The sequence below is a fragment of the Panthera uncia genome (assembly GCF_023721935.1).
Source record: "Panthera uncia isolate 11264 chromosome A3 unlocalized genomic scaffold, Puncia_PCG_1.0 HiC_scaffold_11, whole genome shotgun sequence".
NCBI classification, from domain to species: Eukaryota; Metazoa; Chordata; class Mammalia; order Carnivora; family Felidae; genus Panthera; species Panthera uncia.
This window is the reverse complement of record NW_026057578.1, coordinates 10,035,816-10,058,127: the sequence shown is the minus strand read 5'-3', so window position 1 is coordinate 10,058,127 and position 22,312 is coordinate 10,035,816. Positions and strand designations below refer to the sequence as shown.

The 22,312-nt window shown below is 49.9% G+C and overlaps 1 protein-coding gene across 1 annotated transcript; it reads right to left on the bottom strand.

Moving 5' to 3' along the window:
• Positions 1–518: 518 nt before the first annotated feature.
• Positions 519–20,361, bottom strand: SALL4 (spalt like transcription factor 4). Its single transcript, XM_049649852.1, has 4 exons — positions 19,765–20,361; positions 5,577–7,922; positions 4,190–4,470; positions 519–1,005 (listed from the first exon to the last, which is right to left on the bottom strand). Exons 1-4 carry the CDS (start codon positions 19,892–19,894, stop codon positions 586–588), a joined length of 3,177 nt encoding a protein of 1,058 aa, XP_049505809.1. The 5' UTR covers positions 19,895–20,361; the 3' UTR covers positions 519–585.
• Between the last annotated feature and the right edge of the window lie 1,951 nt (positions 20,362–22,312).

Here is a 22,312-nt window from a genome sequence, read left to right as displayed (position 1 = left end):
AACAGGTCCCTAAACAGATGCCAGATCTTGTCCGTGTACCCGCATACAGACAGTCACTGGGGAAGTATACAGCACCCCCCACAATTAGGCTAACAGTTGCCTTTTCCACTGTGGTTCAGTAAGTTCCAACTTGAAACAAGGGGATCGTCTTTGGAAATAGTTACTCTAGGTTGTACAAAGGTTTTATGTATACAGTTTGTCGCAAGTAACAAAGCTACTTTGCAAGACCCGCTTCTTTCCAAAATTAAAAAAAAAAAAAAATTCTAGTCTGTTTTTGTTTTAGTATGCATTTTTTCTTTTCTAGTTTTTTTTTGTTTTTCAATTTTTTCTTTTTTCGATTTTTCTTTTTTCAATTTTTTTTTCTTTTCTTTTTTTTTTTTTTTTTTTTTTGCAAAGCAGCATAACATCTGATTGTAGGATTTGCCTGAGGTTGTGATCTCACACTGTAAACATCATTTGCACATCAGTAAGAAAACAAACAGGAGGGGATGGGTTCTTTTAAAAAGGAGGGGGGGGGGAAAGTATAGTTGGGGAGGTCATTCTGCCTCTGCATTTCTCCCTCAACCAGGGATCCCTCCCGGGAGCTTAGCTGACTGCAATCTTGTTTTCTTCCAGGAAGTGAGGGAACTGGTGTTTGGGGACACCGTCAGCAGCGCCCGGTTTTTCCACTTCGGCACCGAGGGCAGACTGGGAGCCGTCCATCTTGGAGATAGTGGTGTTGTTCACAATGGAGCTAGCCCCCAGGGAAACTGGGAGCGCGGGGATGCCGCCGCTCTGGATCACGGAGATTTCGTTGGTCTTCATGGCCAGACCTCCATTGAGCATGGTGGTGTACTGGTTCCACACGACTGGGTCCACGCTCACCGAAGGGGCCAGGATTTCCTTGGGAAACATCTCGGGAACTCTCTTCCCATCAGTTCCTAACAGAGCCATGGTGTTCTCGATGGCCAGCTTCCTCCCTCGGCGTGCAGAACTGTTGTTGGCTCCGTGCGTCATGTAGTGGACCTGTGGGAACAGGAACAGAGAGGTTCCCACCAAAACGGGGACTTGACGGAACGCATGCTGGCAAGCCAGTCGGTGTGCATGTGGGTTCGAACTTAATTTAAAAAATCCAGATTATCTGTCCTCTCGTCTTGGGGTGGGGGAGGGGAGGAAGCGGCGGATCTGGCAACCAGGGGCCCACATTCCTGCCTAGAGGCAAGTAAAGCCCAGCGAGGCAGGGCCACAGGCTCCAATTCTGTCCCCGTCCCACCGTTCCAGGGTGCACCTACAGGAACCCTTACTATGTGTCAGGCTCAAATACTAGGATACTATGTATCCTCTCAAGTGCTAAATTTAAACCTTGTGAATTACAAACCTACACAGTTGTGCAGAAGGTAACACACTTACACACGTGGAGTACAAATAAAATGGGGGGAAATCTAGGAGACCAGTAGGTTCCGTCCATGCCAATATCCTGGTTCTTATCGGTTACATCACAGTTTTCGCGAAATTCTACCACTGGGGGAACTGGGCAGAGCGTGTAAGGATCTGTGAATTCTCACTGCACGGGAGTCCACCGTTACCTGAATAAAAAATGTGAGTTAAAAAAATAACTCTGGAACAGAACAGATGCTGCCCTGATGACGGCACGGACAGACCAGATACACAGGACGTCAATGATCGTCATCACTACTCCAGAGTAGTGAAAAGTCTGGCTTTTGAGTTTCTAACTCCCTTTGAGCTTCTTCAAAAAGAGTCGGAAGAGGGGTGCCTGGGCCGCTCAGTCAGTTAAGCGTCAACTCTTGATTTCGGCTCAGGTCATGATCTCACAGTTTGTGGGTTCAAGCCCTACATCAGGCTCTGCGCTGACAGCTTGGAGCCTGCCTGGGATTCTCTCTCTCTGCTCCTTCCCCACTGTCTCTCTCTCTCTCAAAACAAATAAACCTAAAAAAAAAAAAAAAAGAAGAGTGGGGAGAATGTGATGGGCACTAGGTTTCCCAGGTGCCCCATTTCAGCTTTCCTGACATCCTGAGAAGTTAGTAGTTATCTGGCCAAGTGCGCTCAGAAGTGACCTGCTCTTAATCGCTACAAGCTGTTAAGATGTTCCAGGCACAATTTGAAACATTTAGGAATAGAATTCATTTAATCTTTAGGAGCACTCTGAAGTTGTCACTACCGTTGGTGAGTCATGGGAAACTGGGAAACTGAGGCACAAGGAGCCATCTGCCCAAAGCCACTTGTGCAGAGAGAAACAACAACAAAACAAAAACAAAAACAAACACAGCAGCTCCAGACCTTCCCTGGGCTGATCCCCGGGCCTGTGAAGTAATTTAAGCTTTCTGTTCCTAGAAGTTGGTATTAGAAATGAAGTTACTTCATGCGCCTTACCTAGTCGTTTTCACCAACTAAAAAATTAAAAGAATATAGCTTGGGGGCACCTGGCACCATCGACTTTGGCTCGGGTCATGATCTCACGGTCCGTGAGTTCGAGCCCCGCGTCGGGCTCTGTGTGGACAGTGCAGAACCACCCTTCCGACCCTCTTGCCTCCCCCTCTCTCCGCCCCTCCCCTGTTCGCACTCTCTCAAAAATAAACAAACTTAAAAAATAAATCAAAGAGGACAGCTTGCTTTTAGAATAAGTACGTTTCATTTTTTAAATGATATACGGTCTCCTTGGTCAACTTTTAAGTTTCGACCTTTATTTGAACCACAAAGAATTCAATCAGTCTACTCATCCGAGACAGGCAGAGATCTAGAGGCCCAGTTCCCACAAACCACAGGCAGGGCAAAAGGGAAAACCCCAGGTCCCCAGTTCTCATCCCTTGTGCTTACACAGGCCACGTTCAGGCCTCAGGTGGGGGAGGTCTCCTTCCCAGCTCCCCAGGGAAAATCTCAGGTGGACTGTCCCAATTGACATCAGGCTCTTCTCCAGAAGGACCCAGCTGCTCAGTTTCGAAAGCACAGCGGATAACCTGAGGCCTTTTTTCTTTTTAACTGCACTGGCACTGGATCCTATAAATGTTTAACTCCTGCTATTTATTTCAACCTAGCAGGCTAGGAAAACAAAACATACAGGGTGCTCATCAAGTCTGGATGAGCACACACAAACCCATAAATGATTTCTCCATACATTATACTATGTGACATCTATCACTGGCTTCCAGGCTAGATTTTACCTATCTACTCGATTATTGTTGAAAGAGGTCATGGTCTGCCCCAATATTGGAGGGAAAACCACCTTAAAGTGTAACTACTTCGTAGTAAGAGACAAGAGCATCTCTAATAGACCATGTGTCCTATTCCTAGACAGCATCCTTTGTAAAATGCATCACTATTCCTTGTGCCCCTAAGATTAGAAAAAAGAAAAAAAAAAATTACCAATTTCAGGCACTGACCATAAGAAGCATCCCAATTTCAGACATGTTGTGATGTGAGAAAACATACTGTCTAATGAATTATTTCAAGAGCCAGCTGTGAGATAAGACTATACAGTATGCCATCTGGTCTTTTTTTTTTTTTTTTAATGGTTATTTATTTTTGAGAGAGAGAGACACAGAGCATGAGCGGGGGAGGGGCAGAGAGAGAGGGAGACACAGAATCGGAAGCAGGCTCCAAGCTCCAAGCTGTCGGCACAGAGCCTGACGCGGGGCTTGAACCCACGAACCGAGAGATCATGATTAAGTTGGACGCTCAACCGACTGAGCCACCCGGGCGCCCCAAGAATAGGTATTCTCTAATCCAATGGCCTTCAAACTTTTCAAAGGGGTGAAATCTGCTTTTACAATTGAAAAGATACAGAGAACTTGAGAAAAGAACAAAAGCCCGCCCCTCCCACCCCCGAGTTGAACATTCTTAGGATTTTGTCACAAGTTACTAACCTCTGTCTTTTTTTCTTTTTAATATTTTTTAAGGTTTATTCATTTTTGACGGAGCATAAGCAGGGGAGGGGCAGAGAGAGAGGGAGACACAGCATCCAAAGCAGGCTCCAGGCTCCGAGCTGTCAGCACAGAGCCCGACGTGGGGCTCGAACTCACGAACCATGAGATCACGACCTGAGCTGAAGCCGGACGCTTAACCGACTGAGCGACCGGGGCACCCCCATCCCATCTGGTCTTAATGGAAGAATTCATCACGAATGGGGGACACCAACAGAGCTGTGCTGGCCAACGCCTAGCCCCATCCCTGCGGGGAGCCTGAAGAAACTCACCTTCAGGTTGCCTTTGGTAGTAAAGGCACGCCCACATATGTTACACACGAAAGGCTTCTCCCCAGTGTGAGTCCTCTCGTGAATCTGAAGGGCGCTCGCCGAGGAGAAGTTCTTCCCGCACCGTGCACAGCCGTGCTGTTTGGCCTGCCGGCGTGGCTGGGCCACCAGCAGAGGAGTCATGCCTGGGGACACGGTCGCAGGTCCAACAAACGCGCCAGGGACTTCGACTTTCACATAGGCTGGCTGGGCGCGGATAAATGTTGATGGCAGGCTGCTACGACCTAGTATCCAGAGAAAAGAAACCCCAGACCTTTATCATCCCATACTCATTCCTTCTCAAACCAAAAAAGAGCTGTGATGACCACTGCCCATCGACAGCCAGGAAACGGCTTTCTGGAGTCGTGCGCCTCGGAGGCGGCTTTTCCTCCTTAGCGTGTTGACCCGCTCGGGGAGCGACAGCTCAAACGCTTCCGAAAAGTCACCACTGGGGCAGAGAGGTATGGACAGGAAACACCTGAAATTCAAGCTCCTGCATCAGACGTTTTTATCTTTAAAAGGGGCGCCTGGCTGGCTCAGTCGGTGGAGCACGAGACTCTTGGCCTCGGGGTCGGCAGTTCGAGCCCCACGTTGGATGTAGAGAGACTACTACTTTTTAAAAAAATTTTTTTAACGTTTATTTATTTTTGAGACGGAGAGAGACAGAACATGAACAGGGGAGGGGCAGAGAGAGAGGGAGACACAGAATCTGAAACGGGCTCCAGGCTCTGAACTGTCAGCACAGAGCTCGACGCGGGGCTCGAACTCACGGACCGTGAGATCGTGACCTGAGCCGAAGTCGGACGCTTAACCGACCGAGCCACCCAGGCGCCCCGAGAGACTACTACTTAAAGACAAGTATTAACGACACCAACAGGTACCCCACGATTTACGTGTGCGTTTATCATGGGTTAGATTCTTTCTCTCCCTGTAAACATTTATTAACCTGCGGACCTTACATTAGGGAGCGGGACGGGACCTCAGAAGCAAGAACTAGGTAGGACTCATCTCGGTGGCCAAGAAGGCGTGCGCCCACTTTTGCACACATTCTCCTCCCGGAGCACTTCCCGAAGATGACCCAAGGGTCTCCCCGGGGCTCACACACAAAAGTAAAGACCAACAAGCCTGCCGTCCATCCCCGGTGCGCGTTAACCACCGCAAAGAACACGATGTGAGTACTAGGACGGGGGGAGTTATTATCTCCGTCTACCCAGAGAGGCTAAATAACTGCCCTAGCGAGGGAGAGCTGCTTTGCAAAGATCACACTGTCCGTTTGTGACGTTCGACCCGGGTTCCTGTGGGATGACCTCGTGCCCAAAATGGACCTAAGTGAAATCCAAAGCTCTATCACCTTCCATCTCAGGGCGGCTGTTCTCGGCGCTGTCTGCTTTGCCACCGGCATCGGGAGATCTGGACTTGATGCTTTCTGCCTGGCTATTGGCGGGAGACAGCGCCTGGAAGGACGCGGTCTCCAGGACGTCCGGACTTCGGCTCTGGTACTCCTGGTCTCCCATCACCGAGGAGGACGAGTCGTTGGTCAAGCCGTCACTCTCCACCGAACCGTTTTCTCTGCTGCTTTGCCGCTGCAGGATGAGAGGAGCGGGACCCGCCTTCCCGGGGGCGTCTAGGGAAGCAGCCGTCACGGCAAACCCCAGGGTGGGGGACGCGGCCTGCCCGCTGGGGAGGGGCAGCGGGACCTTCAAGGAGCTCCCGGGGGCCTCCTGGGGGCCGAGCTCGTCGACGTCGATGCTTTCGATGAGATCGTCGTGGCAGACGGCCCCCGCACCGCCGTCTTCGCCGACCATCACTGGCTCGGGGCCCGCGAAGTCACAGGGGTTCTCGGGCAGCGGCGTGTTGGGAATCTGGCCGCCCATGTGCATCCGGATGTGCTGTTGCAGCAGGACGGCGTTGGTGAACTTCTTCTGGCAGATGGGGCACGAATGCTGCGTCTTTGCGGACGTGTTGGTCCGGTGCACCCCGAGGTGCGTCTTCAGGTTGCCCTTGGTGGAGAAGGCCCGACCGCAGATCTTGCACTGGAACGGCCTCTCCCCGGTGTGGGTGCGGTAATGCATCTTGAGGGAGCTCTGGCAGCTCAGGACCCGGTGGCAGATGAGACACTCGTTGGGCTCGGCGGTGGCCTTGTCGATGTTCTCCACCAGCTGCTGCAGTTTCAGGGTCTCCGACCCCGGCTCGGGTGTCCCGCTCCCTTGGAAGCCACCGACCCTGGGGGAACTGTGGTGTGGCCCCAGCCCGGAGAGCAGCAGGGAGCCGTCCCCGCTCTCTGGAGAAGGCCCGGGCTGCAGGTCGCCGGGCGGGGGGCCGCCCGCGAGGTCCTGGGGGTTAGTCCCCGCAGAGAGATTCTGAGGTAGCCCTGCACTGGGGGTCCCTGTCACGAGGACGGGTTTGCTGTCTAACGAGAGGCTCGAGTCGTCTACGGGGACCGGTGCAGAGAGCCCACGGGGGATGCCATTGCCCGCCACCATTTTGTCGTGGAACTCGGCAAACAGCTGGGGGTTCGCCTTCACCTGGGGATGTCGATGAAAGTGCACCTTGAGGTTGCCCTTGGTGGTGAAGCGGTGGCCACAGACAGAGCACACGAAGGGTCTCTCGCCGGTGTGGGAGCGCAGGTGGATCTGCAAGGAGCTATCGGTCCCAAAAACCTTGCTACAGTACTTACACTTGTGCTTGCAGAGGACGGCCTCGTCTTTGAGTCTGACCTCCACCGGGGACACGTTCGGTGGCTTCCCCTTCCCCTTCTTGGACGGGTCTAACGCCACGGCGGAGAAAGGGCTCGGGAAGAGCACAGAGCCGGGGGCCTGAGGTAGCAGGGCGCCGGGAAGGCGCGACACGACGTTGGGCAGGACCCTCGTCCCGTCCGGCTTCAGGGCGAAGGGCGCCAGCCCCTGGGACACGGAGCCGCTCGTGGCGGGGATGTGCGCGTGAGGTAGCTTGGCCTGTTTCAAGGCGTCCAGAGCCAGGCCCTGGCCTGCAGCTTTCTGGCTCAGCAGGGCCACGGCCGCAGACACCTGCTGGGACACGTGGCTGCCCAAGGTCTTGAGGGTGTCGGCTCCCGCCACGCCGGAGTGGAGGGCGTGGGAGGCCCACGTGTTCACCTGGACGCGGATCTGCTCCGTGAGCTGGATCTGCTGCAGCTGCTGCTGTTGGAGGCACAGGATCTGCTCGAGGACCCACGGGATGCTGCTGGCGCCGGGCACGGGGGCCGGCGGCGCCTCGACGCTCCGCTGATTCACGGCCACCCTGGTGCCCCGCAGGGCCTGGAGGGTGACGTTGGTGCTGGCCACCTTGGCTTTGGGCAGACAGCTCACGTCCTGGGACGCGGGCGGCGGGGCCGTCTCAGTCTTCAAGAACACGACGGACTCGGCCCCCAGCTTCTCCTTCGTGTCCCCCGGGCCGCCGCCATCCTCCCTGGGACCGTCCTTGCTGCCTGGGCTGTGCGGCTGGTGGCCCAGCACCGCCCCGGAGAAGTCTTCTGAAGGCACCGGCCCCTCGCTGTCGTGCATGATGAGGACGGGGGGATTTTTAGTGCAACTTTTCTTGTGTTCCAAGAACTCGGAGAGGCTGAAGAACTCTGCGCAGCATTTCTCGCAGACGTGAGTCTCCTCCCGACGAGGCCTCTTCCCTGACGCCCCAGCCCTGCCGACGTCATTGCTGCTCCCTGGGTGGTTCATTGGAGCACCTGGGACAAGAGAGAAGAAGCTAAGAATTCTGCCCGAGAAAGGAGGCGGGGCAACTTCCAGGGAAAAACCACAGCTCACAACGCAGAGGCCCCGGCGACCTGGGTCCCATCCCCACAGGCCTAGGAGAGTGTAAAAGGGAACTTATGCAGGGGGTTGAATTGTGATAACCTCCCCCCCCCAAAAAAAACACGTCCCAGTCATTATACCCAATACCTGTGCACATGACCTGATTTGGAATAGGGTCTTTGCAAATGTAATTGGGGTGAGTCCCTAACCCAATGCCCGGGTGTCCTTAAAGAGATAGGGGAAAGAGACGAAACAGAATAAAAGCCACGTGAAAGAGTTATGTGGCCCTAAGCCAGGATTGTGGGAAGCCATCAGAAGGTAGAAAGGAGGCCTGGAATGGCTTCTTCCTCAGAGTCTCCAGAAGGGACGGACCCCACTGATAGCTCAATGTCGGATGTCTAGCCTCCAGGAAGGTTAGACTAAATTTCTGTGTTTTGTTTTTGGGTTTTGTTTTTTTTTTTTTAATTTTCTTTTAATGTTTACTTATTTTTGAGAGAGACAGAGCTCGAGATGGGCAGGGCAGAGAGAGAGGGAGACACAGAATCCGAAGCAGGCTCCAGGCTCCGAGCTGTCAGCACAGAGCCAGACCCAGGGCTCCAACTCACCAGCTGAAGTCGGACGCTTAACTGCCCAGGCCGCCCAGGGGCCCCTAAATTTCTTTTGCTTTAAGCCATCCAATTTGTAGCAATTTGTTATGGCAACCCCAGGAAACTCACACAATTTATTATTAAAATAATCCCCTTAGAGCTCTGCACCCTACTCGGGGTCTGCCTGTAAAGGCAAGTGAATTTCATGCAGTCAACACAAATGACATTGGAGACCTGCTCAAATCACAGGTGCTCATCCCCATCCTGGGGCCACCGAAAGAGAAACTGCAGTAAATCACTCATTCAGTGTGAGCAGGGCACCTCCCGCTTCCAAGACGCCAACAACGACCGCCAACAACGACCGCAGTGCCTAATTCACCGAAAATATGGAGACAGCACACTGTCGAAACAGTACATTTAGACGAGGAAGGCCAAGCAGATATTCCCAGAAATGCTTTCATGTTCAAGGAAGGCATGGCGATAGATAAAGACTTCAACGACCTCACAGATAATGAGAGAAGCCCCAGAATGGGAAGAGGGGCGGGGAACGAAGGGTTTCACGCTTCTCCCTGAACTTGCAACTATTGTTATATACCTGGAATTACATACATAGGATCAATTCTGGACAGTTACATTCCTAAAAAGGATTGGCCTGTGGATTTCCGTGTGTGTGTGTGTGTGTGTGTGTGTGTGTGTGTGTGTGTGCATATTTCTTTTGTAATTAGGCACTATTCCCTTCGAGGTTAATGATAGCCTGCAGATTAAAATGCCCATCTTGGGGGCGCCTGGGTGGCTTAGTCAGTTAAGCATCCCACTCCCGCTCAGGCTGTAATCTCACGGTTCATGAGTTTGAGCCCCATGTTGAGCTCTGTGCTGACAGCTCGGAGCCTGGAGCCTGCTTCGGATTCTGTCTCCCTCGCTCTCTGCCCTTCCCCCGCTCATGCTGTCTGTATCTTTCAAAAATAAATAAAAATATTAAAAAATAAATAAAGCGCCCGTCTTGGGACTGCTTTATCTGGATGCCTGGGTCCTGAGAGTAAACTACATGCTCTCATTTCCTGGCTATCCTAGTCTATGTATACCCCCCCTCCCCCAGCTAATTAGTCACAGAGGCAGTATACCTCGTAGCCAGTCAACTCTAGGCATACAGATCTAAATCACGCAAATAATTGCACAAATATACAAAGATCCATAGAAGTAGGGATTCTTTTTAAAGCAATGTTTACAGCAGCAAAAGTAAATTTTGATTCACTCATAGACCAAAAACTGCATTCACTTCTGTACACTGTGACATGGAGACAGAAGTTAGGTGAAAGAAACAGGCTGCAGAACAGTATGTAAAACGTGACCATTTTTGTTGAAAACCTGTTTCAAATGTACCGATGTGTGGAGGAAAGGCCAAGAAAGACACACATCACTTTTAAATTTTTTAATGTTTATTTATTTTTGACAGTGAGAGAGACAGAGCATGAGCAGGGGAGGGGCAGAGAGAGAGGGAGACACAGAATCCGAAGCAGGCTCCAGGCTCTGAGCTGTCAGCACAGAGCCCGACGCGGGGCTCGAACTCACGAACTGTGAGATCATGACCTGAGCCGAAGTCGGACGCTCAACCGACTGAGCCACCCAGGAGTCCCGATACACATTACTTTTAAATAAATTGTTGCTTCTTTTTCTTAATTAAAAAAAAAATTTTTTTTTTAATGTTTATTTATTGTTGACAGAGAGTGCATGAGCAAGGGAGGGCAGAGAGAGAGGGAATCAGAATTTGAAGCAGGTTCCAGAGCCCGACTCAGTTTGAGCCCGGCTCAAACTCACGATCATGACCTGAGCTAATGCCAAACAGCTTAACCTACTGAGCCACCCAGGTGCCCCGTTCAATTCCAGTTCCTTAAAGCAAACTAATTTATTTTGCTTCTCAACTCCTTGGGTGATTACACTCCCTAAAACCATGGGGTTTTGACAGGAGGCCCACAGTATGAAACAGGAGTTCATCTTGAAAAAGTTTATTTCTCTTTTAAAATTTATGTAAGGTAGCCTAATCTTTATGAATTTTAGACCCAGTAATAGGAAGTTTTGCAAGGTGTGTATGGATTGGGGGGGGGGGGGGGGGGGAAAAAGAACAAACCACCACAAACAGGTGGGGCCGGGGGAGGGAAAACAGGTTAGGGCTGATCCAGCAGCATTCGCCTGTAAACAGGTGTGACAGGGTAGCCTTCCCCCTCAGAATCTGCCTGAAACATGCATAATCATGACACCCTCATAAGGTAGATGTGTCTGGGTTAAGTGAAGCGATTACTTTAACAAATGAGTCAAGTACCCACTGATGTGCCTGGGGCACCACCCTGGATGGGATGTGGGGACAGTGCAGACGTAGCAGGTGTTCAGGGAACATTAGTTCCTCCATCTTTATCTCTAATGGCTCAAATGGTTAGCAGGGCACCTAGGTCTGTGGGAGAACAAGACGTAGAAAAACGGTCATCTAAAGCCCAAGTCACTAACAGTTCCCACTCCCTACTGTGTGCAAGGCGGGGGAGAGCTCGCGAATGAGGCTTATGTCCCGCACTACAGTTCGGACTGGGGACCTGTAGGTGCCCCATATGTATATCACACAAGCCTATTAAATACTGGCCCCGTTTACAGATGAAAATAGTCATAAATAGCTTTTGAGCACTTACTGTGTGCCAGGCATAATTCTTTTTTTATTTTTTAAAACTTTTAAAAAATGTTTTAATTTATTTTTGAGACAGAGCACAAGCAGGGGAGGGGCAGAGGGAGAGGGAGACCCAGAATCCGAAGCAGGCTCCAGGCTCCGAGCTGTCAGTGCAGAGCCTGACTCGGTGCTCGAACTCACGAACCGGGAGATCATGAACTGGGCTAAAGTTGGACGCTCAACCCACCGAGCCACCCAGGAGCCTCATAATTCTGTTTTTAAAGTTTATTTTGTAAGACACACAGAGAGAAAGAGAGAGCGAGAGCGAGCGAGCAAGCAAGAGCATGGGAGGGGCAGAGAGACAGGGAGAGCAAATCCCAAGCAGGCTCCGGGCTCTCAACGCAAAGACCGACTTAGGGCTCCCTGAGCCACCCTGGTGCCCCATCTAGGTGTGATTCTAAACAACGTATACATTATTAACAACTCTATGAGGTAGGGGCTATTCTATGTAACAGAGGGGGAAACTGAGGCACAGGAGACCTTGATTTGCCCAAATAATACATTCGATAAACTGCAGGGCCAATATTAAAACCCAGGCATGCAGCGCCCAGATCCTCCCTCGTTCCTACACTTCCTACCACAATATGTTTCTTCTGTTGAGACTGCAACTCTATTTCCTCTCAAAGACCCCCTAGAGAGGACAGAAAAGCCTGAGGGTCAAGTTGGCAAGAGGGAAAGGAGACTAGGACACATGCTGCCATCTTTCTACCCCCCCACCTCCCCCCGAAGTCACTTTAAAAGTTAGGACACAATGTACAGGGCGGCTGGATCAGTCTATTAAGTGTCTTGACTTCGGCTCAGGTCAAGATCTTGCGTTTGAGCCCTGCGTCTGGCTCTGTGCTGACAGCTGGGAGCCAGGAGCCCACTTAGGATTCTTTGTCTCCTTCTGTCTGTCTGTCTGTCTGTCTGTCTCTCCCCCTGCCCCTCCCCTGCTCACGCTCTCACTCTCAAAAATACACATTAAAAAAAATTAAAATAAATCAATAAATAAAAATAAATTAAGTTAGGACACAACATACTCCTGCTATGTCCAGGTGGAGCCCAACAGGTACCTCCTTCCTTACAGCCCTAATACTGGTTCCCAATCAGTCACAGCCCAAGAATCAAGTTAAAAATATTTGGAAACACACACACACACACGCGCGCGCACACATACACACACGCGTCAATTCTCAGAATATAGTATCTATCTCCACACTTTCCTAAGACTTGAAATGAGGTGTTTGTGAGGATGTTAAGCGGCACTCTTAAAAGCAATCCTGGCGGGGCGCCTGGGTGGCGCAGTCGGTTAAGCGTCCGACTTCAGCCAGGTCACGATCTCGCGGTCCATGAGTTCGAGCCCCGCGTCAGGCTCTGGGCTGATGGCTCGGAGCCTGGAGCCTGTTTCCGATTCTGTGTCTCCCTCTCTCTCTGCCCCTCCCCCGTTCATGCTCTGTCTCTCTCTGTCCCAAAAATAAATAAAAAAACGTTGGGGGAAAAAAAAAAAAAAAGCAATCCTGGCAATTATGTGTCAAGAACTTGAAAAAGAACTTTTTAAAAAGTTTCTCTTGGCGGGAAATACGCAGTAGGTGCGCACATATGGACAGCTCCTCCAGAACTCTGGGCTACATCATGTTAGCATGAATCTTTGCAAGGAACTTACTCTGTATAACAGAAGGATACATTTCTCATATTAACAAACAGCAAAAACAAAAACCGACGCACCCTGGTCAGGCAGTAAGGTTCTGGTTAAACAAACCAGGATACAGAAAGAAAAAGGCAGGGGGCACTTGGTCCCTACAAAAACAAAAGCAGATCTATGTCATATGTGCTCCTTCAGGACAAATGCCTGAGATTGATTTCAAGGGGAGGGAAAACAGGTAGAGAATGGCATGTGTATCTGTGTGTGGTCTCATCTGGGTTTGTGGGTAGAAATATAAATTTGTACCTGGAAATTTTCTGAAAAGAAACTGAGGCTGCTTTCTAGGTCCTAGAGTATGGGCCTGAAGATTGAGGGTAGAAGAGAAAAATTTTCAATATATGCTTTTATACTATGGTTTCTTTTAAATTAGCATGTTCCTGGGGTGCCTGGGTGGCTCAGTTGGTTGAGCGTCTGACTTCAGCTCAGGTCATGATCTCGCGGTTCGTGGGTTCAAGCCCTGTGTTGGGCTCCATGCTGACAGCTCAGAACCTGGAACCTGCTTCGGATTCTGTGTCTCCCTCTCTCTCTGCCCCTCCCCCGTTCATGCTCTGTCTCTGTCTCTCTCTGTCAAAAATAAACAAACATTAAAAAAAAATTTTAAGATAGGGGGCGCCTGGGTGGCTCAGTCAGTTAAGTGTCCGACTTTGGCTCAGGTCACGATCTCACGGTTCCGGAGTTTGAGCCCTGCGTCGGGCTCTGTGCTGACAGCTCAGAGCCTGGAGCCTGCTTTGGATTCTGGGTCTCCCTCTCTCTCTGCCCCTCCCCACCTCACACTGTCTCTCTCTCAAAAATGAATAAAAAAAATTTTTTTTTAAATTAGCATGTCCTACCCTTGGACTCAAACAATTCTAACTCCTGGAAATTCCCAATAAAGCCCAAGCAAGAACGCCCATTCCACTTTGCAAAAGAAAACGACCGCCACCTTCCACAAACAACAAAATACATGCATCTTAACTCCATCTTTGCAGCCACATAAACAAGCATCTTGGTGCCCAGTTCGCAGATGTAGAAACTGAGGCACGAGCAGATATAATTACGTGACTCAGGGTAACAGACTAACCAGAAGAAGATGACCAGGGATTGGATTCTTAAATACTATTTACAAGGGCACTAAACTTAGTGGTGTCATTTATTTCCTCAAACCTTCATTTCATCCTTCTATGGAGGCTTCTAAAGCTTCTTTCCTAATCATGGCTCCCCCCGCCCATTAAATTTTAATGCCACAAATATATTGTATGTGTTTATGCACCATGGGCCTTCCGAAGGCCACAAACCACTGTAATCACATTTTCTGCCCCCCCCCCCCCAAGAAATGTTCACCCCCCCCCTTGGGGACAATATTCCCTCACTGAAAACAGGTTGTAAACCAGCATTCTTAAACTGGAGTCCATGAGGGGCGCCTGGGTGGCTCAGGCGGTTAAGCGTCCAACTTCAGCTCAGGTTATGATCTGGCGGTTTGTGAGTTCGAGCCCCACATCTGGCTCTGTGCTGACAGCTCAGAGCCTGGAGCCTGCTTCAGATTCTGTATCTCCTTCTATCTCTGTCTCTCCCCCACTTGCGCTCTGTCTCTCAGTCTCTCAAAAATAAATAAATGTAAAAAAAAAAAAAAAAAGTTAACCGGAGTCCATGAAATTGACTAAGGGAAAAAAAATGAGATCTTTATTTTCACTAATCTGAACTAAAATTTAACATCTCTTTCCATTATAAATGTAGAAAACATACCACAGTGGTATTTGCAGAACCTGTAACTTCATCAACAGAAAACAGGTATTTTCCTATGATATTAATGCTGTTGCAGGACTGAAAATTCTGGGTTACCTGACCAGCTGTGCTAATCTTACTTAATGTGTTCATAAAGAAGCACATGTTATGACTATTTCCAGGTAGTTTCCTTGGTATTTCTAGGCCCTTTATTTTTTGCAGTGAAATACATTCTGTTGAGAAGGGGTCTACAGCACAAAAAAGGTTAAGCTTCCCCCCCCCCCCCCCCCCCCCGAAGGAGCTAACCGTTTCCAAGAGTGATTTACAGCCTGAATACCAGCTTGCCTTCACTGTATACACAGGCTGGCCTCCTCTGTAGCGTCCATGCATTACCAGCAACATCCCACTTGGGTCTTAAAACAGCAGCTCTGAATGCATGTGTAGTAAAAAGTGCTTCCACATCCAGACCACCACCGGCAAATAACCGAATCCGTATTCGCCACAGCGTTAAGAGGGCTCGGTTATGAACAACTGCTGGGTATGCAGCACGTTAACCCTTCCCAAAAGGAAAAAAGCAAAGTTCAGAGAGATTACCCGGCAACTAGCTCTTCCATCCCCCCCCACCCCCACTCCGAATTTTAGGAATGTTATCTCTCAGCATCTAGTTATCCAATAAGTTGGAAGAATGCAGTAAACCCAGCAGGGGTCCTAGATTCAATCACTGCCAAATGGATAGAAAATACTCTTACTATTGTATAGAAGAAAAGCTCATCTACTAGAAGCCAATCACATTCTGCAGACTTGAAAATGCTTCAAAAATAAAACCTCCATAATCTTGAGCAAAGCATTAGGACTCAAGCTTATCTTTTTTCCCCATTCCTATATTAAAAGAACCACAATGAGTAGATTATCTGAAGTATACACTATCTTCTACCCTCCCCCACCCACAGGATAATTGCTTACCAAAAAACAAAAGGAAATGGAGACGTTCTTTGAACCAGTTGAAAGTGCCCATTTACCAGTTTAGTTTTACATCTCAATTCAGCAATCGGAGAGAAACGCTTCAGTAACACGGCTTTAATTCAATTCATAGTTGGCAAATTAGAGCTATAATTAAGTTCTACTTGATTAAGAGCTAAAAACTTGTTCCAAACAGTCTTGGATCAAAATTCAGGGGCTCTGCTGAAAAGGGAAAAAAACAGTCAAAGAACCAAAGAAGGCTATAATCGCTGGTAAAGCGTCTGAGTTTGGCTATTTACATGAAGAGGTATGTCCCCTTTTCCCTCAACTGGAGCTCATCTTTTAGGCAAACTTGTAAACTCCATGCAGGCAGGGGCCTTTATTGTCCCCTTCCACAGAGCCCCTCCAGAACAAAGACTGACCTAGACGTGAAATTCATTTGGGAGGAAAAAAAAAAAAAAAAAAGGATGGTGGTGACTGGAGATACGCAGCTTGTCTGGATTCAGAGTCTTTTAAAACGGTTCGGATGCTTTCTCTCAAGCATCAGAAGTACAACAGGTTAAGGGCTGATGAAAAGGAGAACTTGCTCAACTCTTCCCATCATTTTTCCAGGGCAAGAAGGCCCAGAGCGTGAGATGCAAACGCTGCTTTATTTCGAACTCTCTTCCCAAGGATCCCTTAATCTAAAGCCCAAAAAGGCACATCACAAACACTGAACACTCGTCGTGGCTTCCTCATCAAAGGGACTGATAGAAAACCCCATCCCATAACCAATCCGAGTCAGACCATGATAAAACAGTCCCTTGGATTCCGAGCATGGCTAAAACCCACCGTGAGCATGCCATTTCAACTGGGAGCTGCTGTTTACTCAAAACGAGTAAAAATGAGAACTAAAAGATAATGTACTTGAGGTCCCCAGCCTGGTAGGCGGCAGACTGTCAATTAGCTCGTACCCATCTTGACACGGTAAGTAAATACAATGGAAAACACGGTTATTTTGAACAAAACTAATTACTCATCACATTCCCAGCACACAGTTGGCTCTTTGTAGTTGAAATTATCTGAACAGGATTCTTTACCTCCACTGTAGAGAGGGAAGAAAAAAAATCCAAAAGCTCAAGAGAAACCGAGCAGGTCTCAAGGTTACACAGCTGAAAGCTATACCCGACAGGAATGCACATCTCTAAAACCTTACCAAAAACCTAACTTCATTTAAAAAGAGGTGAAGTGTTAACCCCATCTTCTGTCTCCCAAGATGGCTCCCCAACTCTTCACCCATGAGGAAGCTAGCAGAGGCTTAAATGACCAAGTACCGACTGGTGCAATTTACTTTTAACGGAACAAAAGGGGCTGCGGGCAAGTTGGAGCCCCTTTATCGCAAACTCAGATCCAAGCACAGAAAGTCGGCCTGCAACACGCAAGCTACTATCAACGAGATTTCCCTCTCTCCCGCAATTAAAATAGGAACTCCCAAGTGCCCTCTCCTCCGAGTCATTACAGCCAGGGGTAGGCCCTTGTTTGAAAGTTGGGGATCTTAATCGTTGGTGGTTGTAATCCAGTTTAGCACAAAGGGCATTCGAAATTCTTTTGAGAAAATGCTAATTTTCCCGTATGTAGCGCGGAGTCCCCTGCCCACCTGCAGATTTTTTAATCTAATTGATCGCCAAGCTCCATTTTCCTCCCTCTAGAACTGCGTTCTTTACAAGTGGATCTCCAATTGGTCTTGCAAAACAGGACCGGCCCAATCTGTTTTTAATTATACCTACCTATGTCTCTATTTATATATATACAGATCTGTCGATACAGATCTATACAGCCACGTGTATCTGTATAGTTACACACCCATAATACACAGATAGGTACATACATCCAGGCTGCTCAAATGCAAAATGCAGCCATTAAAAAGTACTGCTTGGGGACACTACCTCCTGTCCCATGCTGGCAACCGGAGCCTCTGCAAACACAATCTAGGATCTCGAGGAATTCTTTTCAAGAATTCCAAAGACTGGGCAAAGAAGGCCAGGTGTACAGCCAGGGATCGCGCTAGCCACCGGCTCAAGTCCCCGGGGGCGCCCGTCCTTTGGCCCAGCCCTGGGCTCTGCATCTCCACCCCCAACCCATCCCACCCATCAGGTGTGAGCCGGTACCTGCGAGGGGACCCGCCTCTCAGCAAAGCGTGCTGCTCCAAGCCGGGCCTCCAGGGGGCGCCCGCGCGCAACTCGGCGGTCCGCTCCAACCCAGCGATCAATAGCGAACCCACCCCCTCCCAAATCGTGGAGATAGCGCACAGCCAGGCCAGAGATCCTAAGCCCAGCTCGGGTTAACTGATTGCAAACTCCAACCAGCGTTCGTTTAAGAAGCTACCCTGTAACAAGCTCCCCCCCAAAGGTGCCAAACACCTCGAAAAGCACCACTTGCATGCGCCCACCAAAAATGAAGGGGGTAGGAGAATGGGGAGGTCAGAGCAGAACCAGGGGAGGGGTCAGAGCCCGGAGCTCGCCCCTCCTCTTGGGAGGAAGCGGGCGGGCGGAGGGTTAACCCTTTTGTTCCAGGTGGGCCAGGCGACGAGCCTCTCCATGCTCCCCCCCCCCCCACAGCACCCCCCACCCGAGGCACAAAGAAGAGTCCATCCTCCTGGGACCTCGGGTGCGCGCAGCCCTGACCATCAGACGCCCCGAAAACGCACAGCCTCCCCTGGTGAGGCCGATCTCTTTAATTTGCCCTGGAAAAATGTTATTTGCGAGAAAAAAGGGGTGTACATTCACCTATTACAAACTTGGGAAACGTTATTACATTCCCTTCCCGGAAAAGAAAGAGAAGGTGGCCAATTCCTTCCCATCGGAATTGTGGCTCAGAGCGTCTGGGCGCGCAGCGCTCACCCCCATCAGCGGCTAAGGAATTAGAAAGCAGGCGGGGAGCAGAAGGGAAGCGACCCACAAGGCCCAAGAGGAGGTTTACGACGCCCCCTCCCCCACGCGTACGCTAGAAACTTATCAGGCGACAATTTGGCGGGCCGGGACGGAGGGGCGATAGTGGGAAATCCACTCGCTCCTACAACCGCCTCGGTTAAGTGACTAGGAGGAGGGGAGTTTGCCCGGCCGCTCCCGGCGGGGCTGGGGTCCCGAACGCCTCCCGACCCCGGAGACGCTCGCCGCGGAAGCGTGGGTTGGGTCAGCCCCGGGAGCTCGCCCTGGCCGCGACCGCCCAGTCCTGGCCCGACCTCTCCCCTCTGGCCCCTGGGGCGCGCTTCTGGAAAGCCGGGCGCCCCAGAAAAGCCCTGCAAAACGCCAGGCGGGTGCACCCCAGAGGGGCGGCCGCGCGCCCGCGACCCCGGCCCCTGGGGGCCTGCACCCCTCGCGCTCGCCGCGGTTATTTTTAGGAAGTCGGAAATCAAAGATGGCTGGAGGTCAGGCCCCGAAAGGTTAGGGCGAAGATCCGCAGGCGGCAAAGCCCAGGGAGAAAAAGCCAAAACCCTCAGTAAATTCTGAAAAGGGGCAATACTGGGCCCTCCTCCCCCACCTCCTCGGGCCCTCCACGGAGCGGGTGGCTCGCACCCCAGCTCCGGGAGGTGGGGAGAGGTCGCGCCCCCTCCCCCCGCTTGGCCCGGGAGGGGCGCGAGCAACAGATCGCCCTCCCCCCGGGGGGCTCTTCTAGGGGTGTGCCCCTTCTCCAGCCTCCTAGAAAAGCCCCCAAGGGGTGAAGGAAAAGGTGGGGACCCTCGGGGTCTTTCTTTTAAAAGCGGCGCCCGAGAGGGAGGGAACCTAAGTTACAAGTGGGGGGGGGGAGGTTACTACTAGCGAGGGGAGTGGAACCAATTAAGAGAGGGGCTAGGAACGAGAAGGGAACCTTTCAGGAATAAGAGGGACAAGAGGGGGTGGGGGGGGGGGGCAATCTTACAAGAGGGGCCGGACCTGGGGGGGGAACTACCACGAGAGGGGGGCGGGGAAAGAGTAGAAAAAGAAAGGGGGGGGGGGGGGGGGGATGAGGGTGACTCTCTTCTCTAGGACCGAGCCCCCAGATCTGGGTTCCAGAATCTGCGCTACAAGCCGCTGGCTCCCCGAAGCTCGCGCCTTGGAGGGTCCCACGAACGTCCGGGAAACTGCACGCCCCCGGTGCGCGCCCCCAGCCCCACTCACCCGGCTCCCCCGTCGCCGGCGCCGCTGGGGCCGCATCTGCAAACTCCGCGGCCGGCCGCTGCGGCAGCTGCTCGCCCTGGTCCTCCTCGGAGTTGATGTGCTGGGGTTTCGCCTGCTTGCGCCTCGACATGGTGCGAGCATCGGGCCGCCTGGAGAGCCGCGGTAATTTGCCCACTCCGCCACAAATTCCTGGAGTTAGGAAATTTACCCCCCTTCGGCCAGAACGCGCATGTCCCAGTAATTATTATTATCAATAATGCATTGCGATTTATCATGAGCCCTGACAGCTGATTGGCCTGGGTCCAAGACCTCAGAGATCATTTAAATAAGCCCTCATTGATCAGGGAGGGGCGAGGCATTCTGGGCTTTGTAGTCCGGCCCTACAGGCGACAAAGGCGTGTTCATCTGGGGAGGGCAACTAATTAGCATCCGGGCTCAGATTGGCTAGATCGTGCACGAAATCGGAGGGGGACCCGTCCTCGCCCCCGCTCTCTGAGTCCTTGGAGAGAAGAATGAAAATAATTGTGTGCTTATTAAAAACTAGGCGCTTCCGTAAAAGTTTTGGAACGAGCGTGTTTGGCAGTGGGCTCCAGAAATTACTTTTGTAAGGCTGATATCCGCGCAAGCCCAGGTCGGAAGGGCTTTTCGGTGGCATAGTTTGGCTCGATTTTTACATCTACCAAAAGAAGTCACAAACAAAAAAGCTGAGATAGGACCCCTGTCTCCTTAGATCTTATTTTTTATTGAAATGTTTAAATTGAATTTCGAGATGCCTGAAGGATAATGGAAAGGGTGTTTTATTCAACCTTACCAATCCATCTCACCCCTTAAAGTGGCCTTGGACTTTCCAGAATTTCAGATCATTTATTTCCTTTAAATACTAAATAATAGCACCGCCTCCCCCCCATTCATATTCACAAGGATTCGTTTGTTGTTGCAGTGCGACCTTGATTTTTGCTTTGGGGGTTTATTTTTACTCTAAAATGACTGGATGCTAAATACAGACAAGGCAGATTCAAGGCGAGTATAGTCAGAGATAATATCAAAACAGCAAGCAATTGCATTCCCCCCCCCCCCCCAAGCCATAAATGTCTGATAACATCATATTTTATTACGGAGACAATGTTCTTAACATCTCCCCCGAAATAGCAATGAGTCCTGTCAGAGTAACTGGTTATGGGTAATCTTAACCATTATTGAAATTTTTTGCATGGCTTCATTATGGAAAAGGGATTTAGTTCAAAGCGATTGGGTCATCCTGACCCGGACGCCTGGCACTTTCTAAAACTGTGTGTGCATATTACATGCACATATATCGATACAGTAAATAGGTATTTAATTCCACCACCTTGTGCAATGTAAATGGTCAGTAAGCGTTGAGCCAAGATGAAATTTGCAGCCTTCTGAGCCTTCGATTGGTGTTTCCATATGATGCCTCTGGGCCTGAGTCTTTATTTGGCATTTGCTTCATTGTAAGAGACTGTGCAACTGTAAACCACCCACATTTGTGCCTTACATTTTCTCGATTAGTTATATATCAAGTTCCCAGCTTGTAAGAGTTTCTTGTAAGCTCATCAGAAACACAAGCCCAGAGTGCTGGGCTCATAAATACATTCACCTGGGTGTTTGGACATCCCAAGGCAGAAAATAAATCAGTTTGATCATCTTTTTGATATTCATGGCCGTCAATAAAGACTTACTGAAGGAAGGTTAACCTCCAGTTTTTGAATCTGTTTGAAAATGTTTTGCATTGTTTTATGTAAGTCCCCTAAAGCAAAAAAGATAGAATTAACAGTCAATGGCCAAAGTTGGGAAGGTACGAATTTGGCTTAATAATACATAGAAGCCATTTAGAATTCTCATACTGAGTAAAAAGGCCAATTAACACCTGCCTTGCTGACTAATTTACTTCTATTCCCAACACCTTTGCTGTTTAACATAGCGTGGTGGGACATGTAAATGACAAGCCTAAATGAATGTACAATAGGTTTACAGCTCAAGCCATGTTAGTGGCTTAAGAAAAACTTCATTAAAGATACGGTTGCTTATATTTATTTATTTTAGTTGATGATCGTTTCATCATTTCTACTTAGAACGAGGTCATAAAACTGCCTCTTGTGTCTCCAAGTGGTGATGATAACAATTATTGTTTGAGCCCCGGTTGTATGCCTCAGACTCGCTAAAGGCACGCTCCTTTGTTTCATCTTCCCAGGGAGGTCAGCATTGCTTTGTCCACCTGGAAAATGAGGAAACTGAGGCTCAGAGATGTCAGGTGACTTAAATAGGAAGTGTCTGAGCTGGGGGTCAATCCCTAAACCCAGCTCCAAAATTATTCTTATATCCCACACCAGTCATGCATCCGAAGCTGAATATAGACAAGACGATTGAACAAGAAAAAAATGGTGGTAAAAGAAAACATGTTAAGTGAAGCATGTCCTGAAAATCCCAGGGTCTGTAGAAGTAAATTCCACAGGTAAAATCCAGGAGAGATTTTCCTCAAACGGAAACCTTCCATGAACGCCGTGTCAAGAAAAGAAAGACGCAGTAC

Excerpts from the sequence above, each read along its gene's own strand:
- SALL4 (XM_049649852.1), bottom strand. The coding sequence starts at position 19,894 with ATGTCGAGGCGCAAGCAGGCGAAACCCCAGCACATCAACTCCGAGGAG. Across the intron at positions 7,923-19,764 it reads GCCGGCGACGGGGGAGCCGG|GTGCTCCAATGAACCACCCA; the intron begins GTGAGTGGGGCT and ends CTCTTGTCCCAG. Across the intron at positions 1,006-4,189 it reads CTACCAAAGGCAACCTGAAG|GTCCACTACATGACGCACGG; the intron begins GTGAGTTTCTTC and ends CTGTTCCCACAG.